Source organism: Crotalus tigris, unplaced genomic scaffold (genome assembly GCF_016545835.1).
Source record: "Crotalus tigris isolate CLP2741 ecotype Arizona unplaced genomic scaffold, ASM1654583v1 scf7180000018221.231157, whole genome shotgun sequence".
NCBI classification, from domain to species: domain Eukaryota; kingdom Metazoa; phylum Chordata; class Lepidosauria; order Squamata; family Viperidae; genus Crotalus; species Crotalus tigris.
In genome coordinates, this window is record NW_024096889.1 from 119,397 (window position 1) to 139,114 (window position 19,718).

Sequence of the window (19,718 nt, forward strand, 5' to 3'; positions counted from 1 at the left end):
CCATTTGCAATCTTCCCAGCTGACTCTCAAAAAGCAAAATCAATGGGGGAAGCCAGATTCATTTTGATAGTGTGATTTGCTTAACAACTTTAGCAAAAAGGGTCATAAAATTGGGCACAACTCACTTAATAAACAACTTGTTTAGCAACAGAAATTCTGATCCCAATTGTGGTTGAAAGTCGAGGACTATCGATAACGCTGTTAGTGTTCAAACAGAAACCAGTAATGTCATGCATGATTTAATCCAGTAATGGTACACTTTATTAAACATTAGTGCACAAGTTGAGTTACATGCATTTAAATGTGTTTTTATGTTGCAAAAGTACTTCCCTCACTGGGTCAATTGGACCTGAGCAAGTTGGAGAAGGTTGGCATAAAAAATAACTGTCAACAAAGCCAGGTGTTTTCTCTTACAGTTCTGGTTGTTGATCAAGGCACTTGGAAGAAGTGGGCTATAATTATTACCATGCTGGGAGTTGTGCTGTTTGATTTTGCTGCCGATTTTATTGATGGACCCATCAAGGCGTATTTATTTGATGTCTGCACTCACCAGGACAAGCAGAAGGGGCTCCATTATCATGCACTCCTGACAGGTAAATCCAAGATAATAATTCCTCTTCTTTACTCCTCTGGAAATGCAGAAATGAGTCAGTACATTTTCCTTCCCACCCTTAAAATCTGGGTTGCGCTGATCAGCTGATTCAGAGCATCATTGCAAGCCTTGTTTAGAAAATTAATCTTGTGATTGCTGGAGCTGGTGGAAGGGAAGAAAACCTCTTCCAAAATGAACACTGATCACCAATCTCATAACTCTGAAATAGTCTAGGGATAGTGGGTCTGTTTAAAATAATTTGGAGGGTCTTTTTTCTCTTGGCTTACTATAACAGTTAGAAAAGATTCAACAGTGAAGATTTTTAATTTGTTTTTAAAATCAAAGTTATAGTCCTAGAGCAGTGGTGGCGAAGCTATGGCATGGGTGTCAGAGGCGGCACTTGGAGCCCTCTCTGTGGGCACACGTGTCGTTGCCCCAGCCTTGCCTCCCCCCGCAACCCCCTCCCCCCTGAAGGAGAGTCGCCCTCGAGCATGGCCCACACGGAGCAGCGCAGCCAAGGACATGGCAGCCAGGCAGCGTAGACAAGACTCTGCCCTCACACCCCATCATGCAGTTGATGTTGCAGGGCATGGGCAGAGGATGTGGCCGCCATAGTGCTGCTGGGCTGCCTGGGCGATCTGCGGCGGGCCCAGGAGGCAGTGAGTGGTCCTGTGGGCAGATGGGGCGGGGGATCGGGGGCATAGCAGGAGCAGGGCAGGGGGATGGAGTGGAGGCGGGACTTGGTCTCTAAAAGATTCGCCATCACTGTCCTAGAGCAATCAACTTCACAAAATCCAATTGGAGTCAAGGAGAAGAGGATTGTGTTATGTATTTAGCCTCACTAAAAGTAAAGACTCCAGTAAACCAGGTTCAATTGCTGAGGGCCCAATAGACAAAAATCATTGTTTTCTTGAAAAAAACCCCCAAATAGTTTGCTATAGCTTTTTCTATACATTTCCCTTTTATTTTCTTACGAGATAGAAAAGAGCATTCCTGTATATAATCTTAAAAGGATCCAAATTCATCACCCTGAAGCAAAGAACAAATTAGGCCATACTGTTGCCCCAGTGGCAAGCCAATAATCAAGAATTGTTTTCGTATCACATTACATGAATTTGACCTTTAGGCAGTGATGGGATTCAAATATATGAACAACCAGTTCTCTGTGTGGATGCCCCTTCCGGAAGTCCATTTAGGGCCTGGGCAACAAAAAAGTAGTTACCGGTTCTGCTGAAATGGCGTGAACCAGCTGAATCCCACCACTGCCTTTAGAGCAAATTACAAAATGTGTGCATGCATTGCTCACTCCGACAAAAATACAATGATAGCAAATGTTATATTTACAACTTTGGATGAAAGAAGCTTGAGTCATGTGATGTTAATGATGGTGGTTTCATTCCTTGAATGGTACTTGCATAACTGCAAGTATGTTGTAGTTCTTGTTTCCTTAAGTTTCCTGCCTATGGAGATATAAGAATATATTTTCATTCTTATTTTAGGCAAAGCTAGGGAGATTCACTTTTCAGTCCCAGAGAAAATGTTATCCTACCTACCTGCCACCACTCCAGGTTTCAAACTAACCCACTGCAGCTCAGATTAATTTTGATTTGAAGTTACATTTGCAGCAGAAGCTGGATTTTGCTCATCAGTGTGTTACCAAATTTGGTTTCTTGAAACTACCAGTTGTTCTTATCACACTGGTGTTACTTTTACTACCTTGGTACTGCAAATGACATTCGTCCTGGGTCAAGACCCACCAGTTAAGATTTTTGTCCATTAGCAGTTATCAATCATGGCAGGGAGTCAAATCAGGTTTGGGGGCTAAGCCTCTGTAATGCAGTGTTTAGAATGCTGGACTAGGACTACAGAGATACAGGTTCAAAAATCCACCCTCAGCCGTAAACTTGGTACCAGTTGCTGTCTATTAGCCTGACTTTATATATCATAAAAGCATAAGAGCCAATATGGTATCATGGTTAAGAACAAAGAATTCTAGTTCTGCCTTGAGGACAAAGCCAGTTCCTCCCTCAGCCCTAGGAGGGGGATCGTGGCAAACAGCTTCTGAAAAGATTTTGCCAAGAAAACTGGACTTTCCAGGCAGTCACTGGAAGTCAGTGCTGACTCAAAGGCAGATGCACACAAACATACCTTACAATATTGTCACTACTATTAATGTTTCCGTGGTTATTTATTTCATGCATATATCATAAAAAAACAATAATATAGTAACATACAATGATAAGCATGTAGTATTTATCATTTGGAATATCTGGATCTCTTTCAGTCAGGATTCAAGACAGGTATGGGACAGAAATGGCATTAGCCAGATTTTTGGATGATCTCCGGCAAGAATGGGATAGGGGTTGTGCAATCATCCTTGCTCTGCTTGAGCTCTCAGTGGCTTTTTTTTTTTTTTAAGTTTTATTGAATAACAAAAAAGAAAAGAAAAAGAAAAAAAATTAAAAACATTGAATGTGGTAAATCAGCATTTGACAAAAATCTCAGTTCATATTGACATTAATTACAAATAAAACTCTTTACAATAACATCTTTCTAATTTCAATCTTGATTTATCTCATTACAATAACTTCCCTATTTTTGTTTTTTTCCCCCACCATCTATAGAATTTATTCCATATTTGGTAAAAAAACCTGTTTCATCCTGATCTTTTAGTCTTTTAGTTAACCTGTCTAATTCTGCGCAATACATAATTTTCTGAATTAAAATTTCCCCACTAGGTACAACCGTAGCTTTCCAGTTTTGAGCGGATAAAATCTTTGCCGCCGTAACCACATGAATAAATAAATACGTATCCTCTTTACTAACATTTTTTTTAAGGATTCCTAACAACAATGTCTCAGGTTTGTACTGGATGTTTTGCATAATCATTTCTGTCACCCATTCCCAAACCATGTGCCAGTACACCTGTGCTTCCTTACATGTCCACCAAATATGAAAAAGGTGCCCCTTTCTTTTTTACATTTCCAACATAAAGATGAGTATTCTTTATACATTTTGGCTAATCTAGCTGGAGGGAGATGCCATCTGTACACCATCTTATACAGATTTGTATGGTGAGAGCTCTCAGTGGCTTTTAATACTTTGTATGGTGAGAGCTCTCAGTGGCTTTTAATACTATCGGCTATGCTATTCTTCTTCTTGATCAACTCCAGAGATTGGGAGTAGGTGGCACTGTATTGTGCTGGTTCACCTCCTGTCTCCAAGGTTGATAGTAGTTGGTGGTGACTGTGTGTGTGTGGAGGGAGAGAAATCCCACCCTCAGCTCCTATTATGCAGGGTGCCACAGAATTGTATGCTCTCTCTGCTCCTATTCAACATCTACATGGTGCTGTTGGATAAGCTCATCGGTTGCCATGGAGTGAGGTATCATCTGTACACCAATGATACCCAATTAGACATCTCTATCCTTGCAGAATTAAGCAATATATGGATGTCTTAATCCAATTTTTGGAGGCTATGAGGATCTGGATAGGGAACAACAGGCTTCAACTGATCCTTGGCATGACTGAGTGGCTCTGGGTTTGGGATCCTACAGGTTCTGAGATTATGCCATTTTTGGTGCTGGATGGGATTGTATTGCTATAAACAGATCTGGGGCGCATCTTGGAAATTGTTCTAAATGATCACATATTTCAGTTTATCTGCCCACAAGAACTAAAGTTTTGTTAGATGCATGTTTTAATTTTTTTAATTGTTATTATTATTATTATAGTTTGTCATAGAGAAAATCTATTTATGTGGTTGCTAACTATAATAAGGTTTGAATACTATATGATGAAATAAAAAACAATACTGTCAATGCTGCTAACATTGGATGTTCTCGCTTTGACAATATATGAAGATGCAGCCTTTTTCTTTCTTATGCTTTACTGTGGGAGGAGGCAGAATGTGGTGGGAGTTAGACAATATTGTACTGGTGTGTGAATTCAGAGCTTGAAATAAGAGATGATAAGAATTGGTGTTAGAGAACAGGAGGGAAAGCCTGCAATTCAAACTAATTGGAGAATGTGATTTATGACGGTTAATTGGAGGAGGAAATTGTGCTTTGATACTATGTGCTCAGGGGAGGGGAATTCAGATTTCGGCTTTGACCATGTACAGTACCTGCCGATGCCATGCAACTTGAATAAAGATTCTTTAAGGTAAACAATGCCTCGAAGTTCTTTGAAGAGTTTCATCTGTCGGAACCATGATAAATACACTCAATACAAAACTTGCAAAACAGATGTGACTGTGGCAATAATCTGACAATTTAGCATTAAGAATAATTTTACTGTCTACATTAAAGTGAACAGCATTTTTCTTTCCTTTTTCTTTAGGTCTTGGAGGGGCTCTGGGATACCTGACAGGGGCCATTGATTGGGGAGCAACCATTCTGGGAAAGTATTTGGGGTCAGAATTCCATGTGATGTTCTTTTTTGGTGCCCTTGTGTTCCTGCTTTGCCTTATGGTGCATCTGTGTAGCATCCCTGAAGCCCCTCTTGTCCACACCGATGCCGAGACTAAAGTCCTGGTGAAAAACTCTAAGCCTGATCAATATGGGGCTATAGAAACTGTGAAGAACAACAGTGAATACAGCAAAGTACAGATTTCACCCCAGCAGCAGAAACTTACCACAAAAGCAGACATTCAGGTAACAGTTATTTTTAAGTTTACATTTTATTTTATTTTAATTATTGAAATGCTGTCTCTCATCTCATGAAAAGTTCATTGGGACTGTCATGTGATCCTCCCCCCCCCCAAAAAAAATTAAATCTGGAATGAAATCTTTGGAAATGGGTGGTATACAAATAAATCCAATATATAAATGATCAATTGCCATGAATTATTCTTTTTCTAAACTTTGTGCACAATTCAGAAAATGTCATTGGAGGTAGTCCTCGAGTTACAATCTTTCATTTAGTCATCATTACAACAGCACTAAAAAAAGTGATTTATGACCATTTTTCACACTTACAACCACTGCAGCATCCCCATGGTCATGTGATCAAAATTCAGATGCTTGGCAACTGACTGGTATTTATGACGGTTGCTATGAACCGGAGTCATGCGGTTGCTATGAACCTTATGCGACCTTCTGGCAAGCAAACCAATCGGAATGCCAGATTCATTTATCAGCCGTGTTACTAATTTAATAAATGGGGCAGGAAAAGTCGTAAAATAGGCAAAATTCACTTAACAACTGTCTTGCTTAGCAACATACATTTTTGGCACAATTGTAGTTGTAAGTTGAGGACTACTTGTATAAAAAATAACCGGGATGAGATTTAATCCATTTTTCTGAATGGAATGTATCTGCAGCTTGGTGATAACTTTGATGACAGCTTCATCTCTTCAAGCTTAGGCTATTAGTCTTTGTAGGCTTGTTGCTGTTATTGATTTTGCTTGACCCTTCCCTATATTCTCCAAGATATCAGTATCTTGTATACATGAATGCTTGCCACCTGATTGTGAAAACATGAGAAATATTTGTCTCTCTCTTTCTTTGTATGTGTCTAATTGACAGAACTATTTTAGACCAAAGATTGATCTGGTGTCCTCCAGATGTTTTGGAGTGCCACTCTGATATTTGTTGTCACTAATAACATAAAAATGTAAAAATGTATTTGTCATTAGCTGTATGGGCTAAACCAAGTGGCAGTTGCCATATCAATATATCTAGAGAATATCAAATTATGGTAAGCTGATTTATACAGTAGAAATCCTTAGGAATTACATTCCTAATTCATAAGAAATAGAAAGTTGGTCATGTAACATAATAGTAATAATAAAAATAACTATCCCAAGTCCTTGAGAAGGACTCAGTAGTGGATATTATGTTGAATCCAATCTAAATACCTGGTTGACTATGCAACCAATCATAATAATTTATTAAACTTGTGTGCTTAACTTAAAAAAGTAAGGTAAAAGATGCAAGAGTCATCCAGTGAGGGGTCCTACTCTCTCTTGCTGAAGGCCTGAGTGAAGAGTCAGATCTTCATGGCTCTTCTAGGACCCAGATAAAGGGAAAGAAAAACCAGCGTTGCAGAGGTTACTTCAAACCACACAATCTATTCATAAGTTGGTGTTATAAGAAACAAAACACAACTAAGTCTGAAATCAAAAGCCACCAATCTTTGGTAATGGGTGAATTTCCTTGTTTCCAGTCTTAAACTCTTCTGGATTACATTCCACAGATCACTAAACTTTAGATATCATATATTCCTAGAAAAAAATCAAGATGGTGACTGTGCTGACACCCCTTTTTATGAACACTGCACCTGCAACACACACATAAAGCAGGACAAACCTTCAGTTGAATAAACACAACCATTGTCTTGACTTTTTTAAAAATCATTTTGGAATGCCCCTGAGGGGTTATTGGCTTTGACGGATGCAGTAGGCCTCAGCAAGAATAAAGTGAAGTATACTAAAGAAAAAAGGTCTTTCTGGATTTTATTTCAAATCTTAGCTCCCTCAAAATCTGTAAACTCAAAAGTCATCTGCTAAATTTTTTTATTGGTTTTTGCTGTATAGCAGGTGTGAAGTGTTGGCATCAATAACATCGGCTGGGTGTCAGTTTGCTTATTTCTGTTTTAAACCTATTATGTCAATATCTGCTAATCCTACATTAGTGCAGCTATGAAGATAGAGACTCTGTTCAATACAATTTTCCATTTTTAATTTTTGAAGATAAAACATTGGCATTAATTCCAGAAAAGCAATATGTGTGCCTGGCTACATTCATTCACTTGAATAATTTTGATTTGATTTGATGCTTTGCAGTTGTGGAAAGAATGAATTTTGCAAATTTGTACTATATCATTCAATGAAAACATTTAGTGAAAAAAATCAAATTATGCATGACATATTTTTTACTCTACTTTAAATATTGGATATTCCTGATCTATAAAAAGTTCAAACCAAATTACATTAAGAATCTGGTACTTGAACCATGTTTAAATCCTCAAAACATTTTGAAAAAAAAAAAACCCAAAATGCACTTCAGGAAATAGAGAAACACAAAGAAGGTCTATGGTACATTTTGATTTCATATGAGTTTACAGTAAGTTTTAATCCTAGAAAGAAATGGATAACATTGTACAGTAGATGGAGTCTAGGAAAATGAAATGTTAATATGCACTTTGTTTCTGAAAGATAGATGAAGATGTTTTTCAGATCACTTTGCATCCAAATCTGCCTATGCCAATATCTGGATATTTGGCCTAAGTGTTTTCAACAGTTCCACCTTCTCGGTTTCTCTGCATGAATATTTGGCTTTAAGCTAGTGGGCCTCACTTCATCTTGTTTTAATCAAAGCTGAGCTGTCCAACCAAGGAAGAAGACTACACAAACAATGTTCTGCAGTCAATAGCAACTTTAACTTTGGGGAACCAGCATTAAAAAACTGAACAGAAGATATTAACTATGCAAATATGCCCAAAGAGAAATTCTGTAACTCAAATATTTCTCTGTCCAAATGGGCTACATTTGTTTTGGATGAAGTGAAACCTGACATAAGTGGGCAGACACAGTTGGGTGTTTAGAATGGAGAATTGATTTTTAAAACTTAATTTGGCACTCCTTGTATCATGGTGCCTTTGGGCAATGCTCAGCTTGCACATCTACTTGCCATGACCCTGAAGGGCTTCCATGGTTGATTACCAAAAAGGCTTCCAAGATGGCTGATGGACATTAACTGGTAATCGTCATGGGTTAAGGATCATTCATTAATTTCCAGTCCAAACCAAGACACAAAAATCCCTTGCTTCTGAAATTGGCTAGATAGTCTTCCCCAAGGCAGTTCTGTATTGCATTCCATCATCTGCATTTGAAAAAGGAAATAGCATAGTCTTTTGCTATCTGTTTAGAACAGTTATATCCTATCTTTCTTTCATTAGGAAACTCAAGAAAGCATAGATTCAGTAGGGAACCAATCTCTTGTATAGCCTTAATTGTTTTATTTTGTTTGCTTTTTGGGTGTGTTTGAATCAGTCTTGATTCCTGGCACCTGCCTGAACACTTTTTCTTGGCAAGTTTTCTTGGCAAAAATTTTGGAGATAGTTTGCCATTGTCTCTTTCCAAAGGCTGAGAGAAAATGACTGGCCCAAGGCCGCCCACCTGGCTTTGTGACTAAGTGGGACCAGAAATCATTTCTAGCCTAGCCACTACACCAAACTGGCTCTCTCATAGCCTTAAAACTCTGAGTAAATTTACAAAGAAGGATGGAATAACACTTTTGGTTTCTAGGAGCTGCAGAGGACTGTTCTGGAGATGTCAATATATCATCTGAGTGAGCAGGACCAATATTTAGAGCACTTTAGAGCAGTTCCCCAATCTTTCTGGCTTTGCGGACCGGCGGGAGGGGAGAGAGAGGGGGTGGTTTCATGTGGCAAGTGGTGCACGAGTGGTGCACGAGTGTGTGGTGGCAAGTGGTGCATGAGTGCGCAGCTCCATTTGTGCGAGCAGTGTGCATGCACACCCATTGCTTATGCGAATGGAGCATGTGCACACCTGCTCACCAGTACTCGTGCAAGTGGGGATGCATGTGCATGCACACGCTCCTCCGCCATTTCTGCTTCCTGGTTGCAAACAGCTCATGGTCCACTCATGAGCTGTGGCTGAGGTTGGGGACCTCTGCTTTAGAGGAGTAGAGGGCACTTTTGGAGGTTACTGTTGTTTTGGGAGAGAATGGGTACCTTACATCTTGCAGAAGCATAAAGCACCAATCATGCTACAGGATATTTCCCTAAACAGAGAACATTAGCCCATTTGGATAGAGAAATATTTGGGCTTTTTCAAGAAATGAAAAAAAAATACCCATTTTGTTCCTTAACTCTTTAAAAAAACCTGACTATTTCACCCTGTCTATTCGACAGAAGGTTTGGTTGCCAGAAAAATCAGGGGATTACATGTGAGTTTTGATCCATCAACTATACGAGAGGTTCCCACTCTTTTGGGCACCAAGGACCGGTTCCGTGGAGAGAGGCTTTTTCTGCAGACCAGAGGGTGTATGGTTTTGTGTGCTGCCTGCATCCCTCAGATGGGGCTTTGCTTGTTTGTGCAGACCAGTTGCTGTCATGCCGCGGCCCGGTACTGGTTCCCGGACCGGGGGTTAGGGACCCCTGAGCTATACAACCCAGATACAGTTTATGTAGCTAGAATTTTAATGCACTCTTATATCATTCATTCATTCATTCATTCATAGATTTAACATATTTGTATACTATTTCCTATGTCAAAACACCTTGATTTACTGTAAAAAAAGAAATAAAATACTTAAAGCAATACATTAAAACACTAGAAAGCAACATTAATTAAAGCATTGGAGCAAGAAATGACTGGATGAAAAGATAAGTTTAGGAGCTTTTCAAATTTCAGGAGACCAACTACCCAACTACTTTGGGTAGTTGCTCCATAGTCACAACAATGGAGATTGGACTGGCACACTGGAGCAGTGGGGGTTGGATTGGCATTTGAAACCAGGCATTTATTTTAGTTACCCGTATTTTCCGGTGTATAAGACGACTTTCTAGAGCCTGAAAATCTTCTCAAAAGTCAGGGGTCGTCTTATACACAGGAATATACGGTAGCTGTTCTCTGAATTTAAATCCAATCTGCCCCCTAGTGGCCAGCCCTATTTTTTTTACAGAAATAAGCACTGACAGGACAAAGCTTTCTAGCAGCAAAGGAGCTCCTATTGTGCTCATCTATAAACAGAAATTCAATATTGTACTGTATTTTCTGGCATATAAGGTGACTTTCTAAAGCCTGAAAATCTTCTCAAAAGTTGGGGGTCGTCTTATACGCCCAGTCGCCTTATACGCCGGAATATACGGTACTTCAGCAGACATAAAATAAGGTAACAGATCTTTCACTGGAGGATCTTTGACCATCTACTATCTGGATGTTTACAAAGCTTGTTCATTTTTTTCCTTTTCCAGGTTGAAAGGCAGATCACCATTATGTCTCTCCTGGAAGCCCTTTTAAACATGCCACCTCACTACCGCAGCTTATGTCTGAGTCACTTGATGGGATGGACAGCTTTCCTTTCCAACATGCTTTTCTTCACTGATTTCATGGGACAGGTAAAGAAATTAAAAAATTGTGGAACTAGATAGTCCACTAATCCAGTCTTGGTATCAGTTTTGCCATTTTCGGCTTCACACCTCATCGGCATCCTGCCATCAATAGTTGGCGGGGGGGAGGGGGAGGAACGGGGAACAAATGGGCAATAAACATGTATTAGAATAGTGCTGGAAAATAGGGAGAGTGGAATGACGGTTGAGGAAGACCAGGGATGCTTTGAACCAGTTTGTGCCAGTCTTCAAGGTCACTGAGACCTGGAGAGGCTGGGAATGGAACATCGATTTTTCAAAACACCAAACGTTCTCAAAACACTTAGATATCCAACCATTGGATGGCATTGGACTGGTTGGGAGTGGGGGAGGGGGGGAAGGATTGACAGGAAAAGGCTGTATGCTTTCACATGGGAAATTTAGTTTCAGCCTGACTATACTGCAAGCAACATATTTTAGTAAAAGAACCTATCACCTCATCCTGATAGTTAGAACAATTAACCAGTGGAACAACCTGCCTCCAGAAGCGGTGAATGCTCCAACACTGGAAGTTTTTAAGAAGAGACTGGACAGCCATTTGTCTGAAATGGTTTCCTGCCTGAGCAGGGGTTGGACTAGATGACCTCCAAGGTCCCTTCCAACTTTATTGTTAGTGTTGTTACTATTATTATTATTATTATTATTATTATTGTTGTTGTTGTTGTTGTTATTATTATTATTATTATTATTATTATTATTCAAATGGGGTTGAGGGTCTTGGGCTCAGTGCAAATATCCAGTTAAAGTATCTGCAGTATAGCACATGTCTCTTCGGCTTCTGATTTTCTGCTCTTCATTTGCAGAAAATAGTTCTACTTTTTTTGACAACATGCAGAATTATTCATTAACAGCTCAGATATCCCAGGGAAGTAAATGTCTTTAGACTTTCTATATAGATTTGGGCAGGTTGGGTTGTTTGGGATTTCATTTGCATTTTATTATTTGAAAATCTTTGCTTTTTTATCTTCCATATTCTCCAAAATATGAAATGGCAGTATTTAAAATGATGATTCCCTGGAGCTCACAAACACATGCTGTTCCACTTAAAAGTTTAGACTAAAGCTGAGAGATGGACTGAAAATGGGCCCTGTTCTCTGCTTTTCATCAGCAGAGATATCATCTCCTTTGAATCAAACTCAGCTGAAGACCTCATGGAGATATTCATGTGATTTGCTTGGGGAAAATATGGAAGTAGTTCTCAACTGTTTTCTGGGAAGTTTATTCAACTTTCTAGTCTAGCTTACAGTTCTAGAATTTTCCTAGGGATCTTCATTCTAAGTAGGAACTAGTCAATCCTGTTTAGCTTGTTGTGATCAACCAAGGTTGATTGGAGGCTCTCATCTAGCCGACAGTACACACTTAGTAAGCAGTCCTGCTTTAGAAAAAAACTAAACAAACTAAACTAAAACAAACTAAAACTAGTATGAACAAATAAACAAATATATGATGTAGCCCTATGCATGCTTACTCAGAAGAATATTATGCTGATTTCAATAGAATTCATTCCAGGTCTGCACAAGACCTCTCTCTTAGTTTTTGTCTTACAGTAAGAAACTCTAAGATATATAAATAACCTTTTAATATTTCCTAAAAGCTAATCAGGCTGGGTCATTGTGGGTTTCTTTGGAAGACTTCCAGTTTCCATAAACTCAGATGACTACATTTCTTTTAATCAAAATGAGAAATTCCCTGGTCAACTATAAAAAGTTTTTCTGGGAGTAAGCTATCCTGCTTTAGAAAAAACTGTCAAGATTTGGAGTTGACGGAGTGTTCAACCCATTTGGATTACTGAAAGACTTTTTGGTGAACATGGCAGCATTGCAATGAAGGCAATTGATCAACTCATGCAGGCAGTGATTCCATTTATTCCATACTGATGCACACTCGTGACATACACTCTGCACTGAGCAATTAGTTACTTGGGGACTGACCACGTGGTATGGTAACCCAAAGCTAGATGAGGCCAAGAGAAAACCATTGCAGATATATTGTGATATTTTCAATGCTTTGTATTCCCAATAGTCAGTTTTCTAGGTCAGTGCAAGTGGTTCTCAACTTAAAACCATTAATTTAATGACTGTTTGAATTTATATTGGCTTCCAAAATAATCACTTATGACTTAAATTTGACTGTTGCTAATCATTGCACCCGGCAATCTTAATTAAGATTGCCGGGAGAAATATCAACAACCTAAGATATGCAGATGATACCACTCTAATGGCAGAAAGTGAAGAGGAACTAAAGAGCCTCTTGATACGTGTGAAGAAGGAGAGTGCAAAAGTTGGCTTGAAACTCAACATTAAGAAAACCAAAATCATGGCATCCGGCCCTCTCAATTCCTGGCAAATAGATGGGGAAGAAATGGAGGTAGTGACAGATTTTATTTTTCTGGGCTCCAAGATCACCTCAGATGGGGACTGCAGCCAAGAAATTAAAAGACGCTTGCTCCTGGGGAGGAAAGCTATGGCAAATCTAGACAGCATACTAAAACGCAGAGACATCACCCTGCCAACAAAAGTGCGTATAGTCCAGGCCATGGTTTTCCCAGTTGCAATGTATGGCTGTGAAAGTTGGACCATAAGAAAGGCTGAGCGCAAAAAAATTGAGGCCTTTGAACTATGGTGCTGGAGAAGACTCCTGCGAGTCCCTTGGACTGCAAGGCGTTCAAACCGGTCAGTCCTAGACGAGATCAACCCCGACTGCTCTTTAGAAGGCCAGATCCTGAAGTTGAAACTCAAATACTTTGGCCACCTAATGAGAAGGAAGGACTCACTGGAGAAGGGCCTAATGCTGGGAAAGATTGAGGCAATAGAAGAAGGGGACAACAGAGAAGGAGATGGCTGGATGGAGTCACTGAAGCAGTAGGTGTGAACTTAAATGGACTCCAGAAGATGGTAGAGGACAGGAAGACCTGGAGGAACGTTGTCCATGGGGTCGCGATGGGTCGGACACGACTTCGCAATTAACAACAACAACAAATCATTGCACCATTTCCCATGGGCATGTGATTGCAGTTTGGGTACTTGGCAACCAGCTCACATTTATGACTGATTGAAGTGTTCTGTAGTCACATGATTGTGATTTTTTTTGCTGGCTTTCGGCAAAAAACCCTCCACCATCGGGAAAGCTCAATTCTCTTAACAATCATGTGATTCATTTAACAAGCACAGTGACTTGACTTATGACCTTGGTGAAAATGGCAATAAAATTGGGTCTGGTGATGTGATGATTTATGACCACAACCACATATGATGGAAATTCTGATCCCAATTGTGGTCGTAAATTGAGGACTGCCTATACTGTATATTACATTCTGGCCTTTGGGATTTCTCCTTTCTTTAACAAAGAGATGTGTAGGTTCCATGTCACAACCCATTCTAAATCCTGTTCTTTTGATGCACTATAGATTGTGTTCGAAGGTGATCCTTATGCTCCTCACAATTCCACTGCTTATCTGACCTATAAAAGAGGTGTAGAGATCGGATGTTGGGGTTTATGCATCAATGCCATTTCTTCTTCAGTCTATTCTTGTGAGTACCATTTCAACTTGACTGAAATTCCTATCACCACCACAATTGCCTAAGGGGCCACATTTCCCACTAGATATAGTTCTCCTGTTGTTGCTATCCACCATGGAGCAATAACTGGATTCATTAGATTAACCCCCCCCCACCTCTCCAGAATATTAAAGGTAATCCTCGACTTACAATAGTGACTGCTCAAATTTACAATGGCACTGAAAAATGTGATTTATGAGCATTTCAACCTTTGCTGCATCCCCATAATCATGTGATCAAAATTCAGATTTTTGGCAACTGGTTCATATAGATGACCGTTGCTGTGTCCCAAGGTCACGTGATCACATTTTGCAGCCTTCTGACAAGCAAAGTCAATAGGCAAGCCAGATTCACTTAACAACTGGGTTACTAACTTATCAACTGTAGTGATTTACTTAATAATTATGGCAAGAAAGGTAAAATGTAAAATGGGCAAAACTCACTTAACAAATGTCTCACTTAACAACAGAAATTTTGGGCTCAATTGTGGTCGTAAGATGAGGACTACTTGTACTTTTCTGCTATAGATAACACTTGTGTTCTCTGTGGCAACCTTCCTAACAATACCGTATTCTGAGGACGACACACTGTGAGATATCGGTGGCAAGATTATCTGGGCCTGGCTGCCAAAATAATTCCAGAGTTCTGGAAACAAAGCTCTCCCTGCCTGCAGCTTAAAACAAAGCTTCAAAAACTAGAAAATATATGTACTCTTAGCAACATCTCACAGAGGTAGAAAATTCAATAAGATGTGCCTTGCATCATTAAACTTTTCTGAAGCTGAAACTTTTTTCCATGCTGTTTTGCCACTTTTTGTTAAGCAAAAATCCTTCATTTTTGTATATATTTCATCTTATAAAGATTTTTGGGCTTATGTAATGTATATGCCACCCAAAGTTGTTCAGTCTACAAAAGTGATTAATACATGAAATAAATAATTACATTCCAATGTATGAATAGATCCCTAGTTTCAGAAGTGGAATTTCCTATGGACCTTCAGGGTTTCTTTAGTTCTTACTATTGATATAAATACAAAAAAGAAACTGACTTCTACTAGGGCAAAGGACTGTCTGGTCTAGTCCTCTATGCTGATTACAGCAAAAGTCCCCAAATCCCAAAGACCACATGGAAAAATTTCCCGGGGGTAGAATAAATAATCTGGTTCCTTTTTAAAGGGGCCAACTTAGATTGCACACCCTCAATAAATAATGAAATACAGGTAGTTCTTGACGTATGCCCATAATTAAGCCCAGAATTATAGTCAAAAGTCATGCTGATTGTTAAGTGGGTCACCATCTCCTATTTTACAACTTGTTTTGCAATGGTCGTTAAGCAAATCCCTTATCTGCAATGGGTGTTTTCTGCCAGAAACCAGAAATAAACCCCAGTTTCCAGCAGAATATATTGTAAATTGCAGTCATGTGACCATGGGACACTGCAAATGGTCATAAATGCAGGCCGGTTGCTGAGCATTCGCATGCAATCATGTGACCGCAAAGGAGATCCGGCTCTCAGAACTTTGAATCCAAGCCATAAATAGTACTGGGGACGTCCATTGTAACTTCGAACAGTCGCTATTATTATCAAAAAAGGGGAGCAATAAAGCTTTTCATTAATATTCAACCGAGATAAAAATGGCTGCCATTTTAATTTGTCTTCCCATTCTTTTTCTTCCACCAGACGTTCAAAGAGCTCTGCTACCTTTCCTCGGATTAAAAGGACTCTATTTTGTTGGTTATCTCCTTTTTGGACTGGGCACTGGATTTATTGGGCTGTTTCCCAAAGTCTATTCTACTCTGACTCTGTGCTCCCTGTTTGGTGTCATGTCCAGCACACTGTACACAATACCATTCAACCTTGTTGCTAATTACCACAAGGAGGAATTGGTGAGTTGAAATGGAGGGCTGTTGTCTTAACCTTGGCTGTGGAATCCTTCATATAGCTCCCCTTCAAGTGGAGGGAAGTGGGCGAGTGATAGTGAAGTAAAGGAAGGACTCCAACAAATTTTCTTTACTGCTAATATCTTAGGGACCATCTGACTGCTCTTGAATACAGCAGATACTGCTTAGATTCCTAGGCCAAGGATCAATGTGTTTGGTTTTGCCTGATCCTCACCTGATTAGGAGGTACCAATAACCCCTCCACTATCTTTGCTTCCACTTTGCACATGGATACAGGTAGCCCTTGACTTACAACTGTAATAGTGTGCCAAATGCTCAGCAGGCTCCATTAGTTCTGGGGTGTCCCGGCCATCAGAGCTTCAGAACCAGGTCATAAGTACCCCCAGGAAGGCTCATCATAAATTTGAATGGTTGCAAGTGAAGAACTACCTTTATTTTGATCAAATTAAGTAGTGATACCTCTCATAAATGATATTTGCTTTGAATTTAAAATAATCCATGAAGCAAAATATCACAGTCTCTGCAATGTCTTCCCCACATTTATGTCATACCCTATGTTTTGTAACCTGTTATCTACTTCTGTGTCATTACTGCAAGATAAGACGCAGAATGGGATGGAAAGTATATTCAGATGGATGCTTAATTTCATTTACATCTCATTAACATTCTTGAATAAAGCAGCTTTGATCTTCAGATGTTTTGAAAGCGAGTCAGGATAACTACACTACAGAATGCCACATCTTTATAGATTTTTGGGCTGGACAGGTTCTCAACCTCTCTGATGTGAACAGAATAAAGCTGAGGACGAACTGAAAAATAGCATCTGCCCCAAAGTCATGCAATGACCTTCCATGGTTCAGGGTGAACTTGGCTATTGTGTTGTGTTGAACATACAAATTGGGCAAGACCAGAATCAATAATCATTTCATGTGTGTGTGTGTTTGTGTGTGTGTGTGTGTGTGTGTTTTGGAGGAATCGAGTGGAGATTTTCTCTTTTTAAATATGTTAAGCCTAACTTTTAAATTGTGTCACATCTCAGCATGACAATCAGAGAGATTTTACCCATTTAATCCATTTCAAATAAGAACTGTAACTTGAAAGAATTTTTAGTTCAGTGCTACTTAAAACTTTCATCCAGTGAGGAAAATAGAGTTTAAGAGTTTAAATGATTCGTTATGGGGATTCTGAGAAACAAAAAACAATCATATAGATTAATGCCAATTACCATCAAATTTAATAAGCTGTTAGAAAGAATACTTGAAACAAGACTTTCTCATAAAAACCTTTTGAGAATGCTTCTAACCATATTTAATTACTATGTACTGATATTTTAAAGTAAATTAGTTTTTACTAAAACTATTTTCTCACATATACGTTTTCATTAAGAAAAGGGTGTCCATCCTTGGCAACTTTAAGACCTGTGGACTTCAATTCCCAGAATTCCCATGACTGGCTGGGGAATTCTTGGAGTTGAAGTCCACAGGTTTTAAAGTTTCCAAGGTTGGACACTGCTTATTTAAATCAATGGGAGTATTTCTCCTGGAATAACGTTTCTCCAAATCCTTTAATGTATATATCACTCAGTATATGATATGGAGCCAAATGCTATCCTGTCAACATGTCAACATGTTTCTTCAAGCCCGACCCATCCTTGAGGTAAATCTTAAACAGAAATTTCATCTTACAAAATTTTTCTTGGGCTATGATCCAACGAATAGAGTGAAAATTCTGAGCAAAAATTGCAAGGAATGTTACAGTTTTACCCATACTGAATAAAGTTCACTCAAAACCAGCCAGATTTCCAGTGAATGTGCACAAGACTATAATCAAGAGCTTTCGTAATTTTGAAAGCCTTTCTAACAATTTACGTGAGAAAGACTGATTTCAACTGTTCTTTCTAAACTATCCCCAAAATAAAACAATTTAGAGGAAAACAGATCTTTTCATCCAGAAACATTTCCACATTATCTCTAATATTTATAAGCTTCTAAATGAATTTTTATATGATATCAAATTAAGAAGACTCAGCACTTTTTAACAATGGAGATATTTTTGTTATTACAATTATTTGCTTTTTCAGCATTGTAAAACAGTTTAATCTAGATTTTTTGTAAACAAAACTAAATTTTTAATCTTACATCAAGAAAAAAGTTTCTTCTCTTGATTTCCAATATTAACACTCTCACAAAATTCCTAAATAGAATAAAATCATGGTAATAGTATGTGGGAATTTTTACTTAATGACAGTGAATTGCTATCATGTTTTCCATATTCTTTTACTATTTCTTTCTTTTATATTTATACTCCATCTTTCTATGTACACATTGCTAAAGTTTATGCAATACTTGGTTCCCAGCTGTCTTAATATTGATGCGCTTTGACTGTGTGGCACCAGTGAATAGACAATGATTGGATGATCTGAATGGTAATTTTGATTCAGTTGGCTTCATCCCCTTCTCTGTTTGCTTCCAGAATCAGAAACACAATGAAGCTGCAGACTCCAGCCGAGGAAAGGGTATTGACTGTGCTGCTCTGACGTGTATGGTCCAACTGGCCCAAATCATCGTTGGGTTGGGCCTGGGTCTCCTGGTCAATGCTGCTGGCAGTGTGGTGGTGGTGGTGATCTCTGCCTCTGCTGTTGCCTTGCTGGGTTGCTGCTTTGTAGCCTTGTTTGTTCGGTACATTGATGAAAGCAATAAATAGTTGATTTGTAGCAGTCATTGCTCCTTTTCTTTAAAAAAAAAGGGACAATGGTGTATTTTGGCTGTCTTAACAAAGTAATGTTAACATCTTTGAATCAATTATTAACAATTTCAAAATAATGTGCCTTTCTTTAGTTCTTCCTTTCTATAAATCCCAGAAACCATGGGCTTCAACTTTAAAAAATTAAAGAGTACACACACTAGTTAGGCTCTCTTAATCAGGAAAGGACACAGGACATGTATTGGCTCTTTGAGATAGTCCAGACAAGAAGCACCAAGTTTGAATATAACACTACCTGTATTGCAAGGTTATATAACAATCTTGCAAGTGTTAAAATACATCTCGACCTTTCATTCCAAGAAAGAAAAGAGAGTCACTGAGATGTTTGCCATCCTCCATTCCTTCTGTGGACTTAGTTGACCTAGTCTGCTACTGCTGCTGTTCCTTCGGTCTCTCAAGGTCATTCTCACAGTACACCATGTAATCTTATCATTAGAGTAATCTTATCATCTTCTATCATAGTTCACTTGATACTCATTGCATAATCTACAATGCAAAATTCAACTATGGCTATCTTGCCAAATGTCTGTCCAAATCTCAAAATAATTTGTTCTACAGTCATATTGCTCATAATACAACTTTAATCTCCCCAAATTTGACAGATATTAGGATATTGAATTTAGTAGCTGGAACAGTAAAGTGTACAATAGGCCAGAATATACAGTTGTAGTTGATTAGTTAGAGAGTGCTGATTCATGCACTCTCTGCGCTATGATTGGTTGCTGCAGGTATAAAGGGGGAGTTTCCCTTTTTTCCCTCCTTTTTCTTCTGTGTGTTCTGCATACTG

General features: G+C 38.9%; 1 protein-coding gene across 1 annotated transcript in view; it reads left to right on the forward strand.

The window, feature by feature from the left end:
- The window catches only part of SLC45A2 (solute carrier family 45 member 2), a 29,235-nt gene extending 10,098 nt beyond the window's left edge, over positions 1-19,137 (forward strand). Inside the window, exons 2-7 of the mRNA XM_039349043.1 lie at positions 417-593; positions 4,933-5,246; positions 10,537-10,680; positions 14,117-14,240; positions 15,948-16,153; positions 18,641-19,137. Of these exons, the coding sequence (XP_039204977.1) occupies positions 417-593; positions 4,933-5,246; positions 10,537-10,680; positions 14,117-14,240; positions 15,948-16,153; positions 18,641-18,871 (1,196 nt within the window). The 3' untranslated portion in view covers positions 18,872-19,137. The remainder of the gene's footprint in view (positions 1-416; positions 594-4,932; positions 5,247-10,536; positions 10,681-14,116; positions 14,241-15,947; positions 16,154-18,640) is intronic.
- The last annotated feature ends 581 nt before the right edge of the window (positions 19,138-19,718 follow it).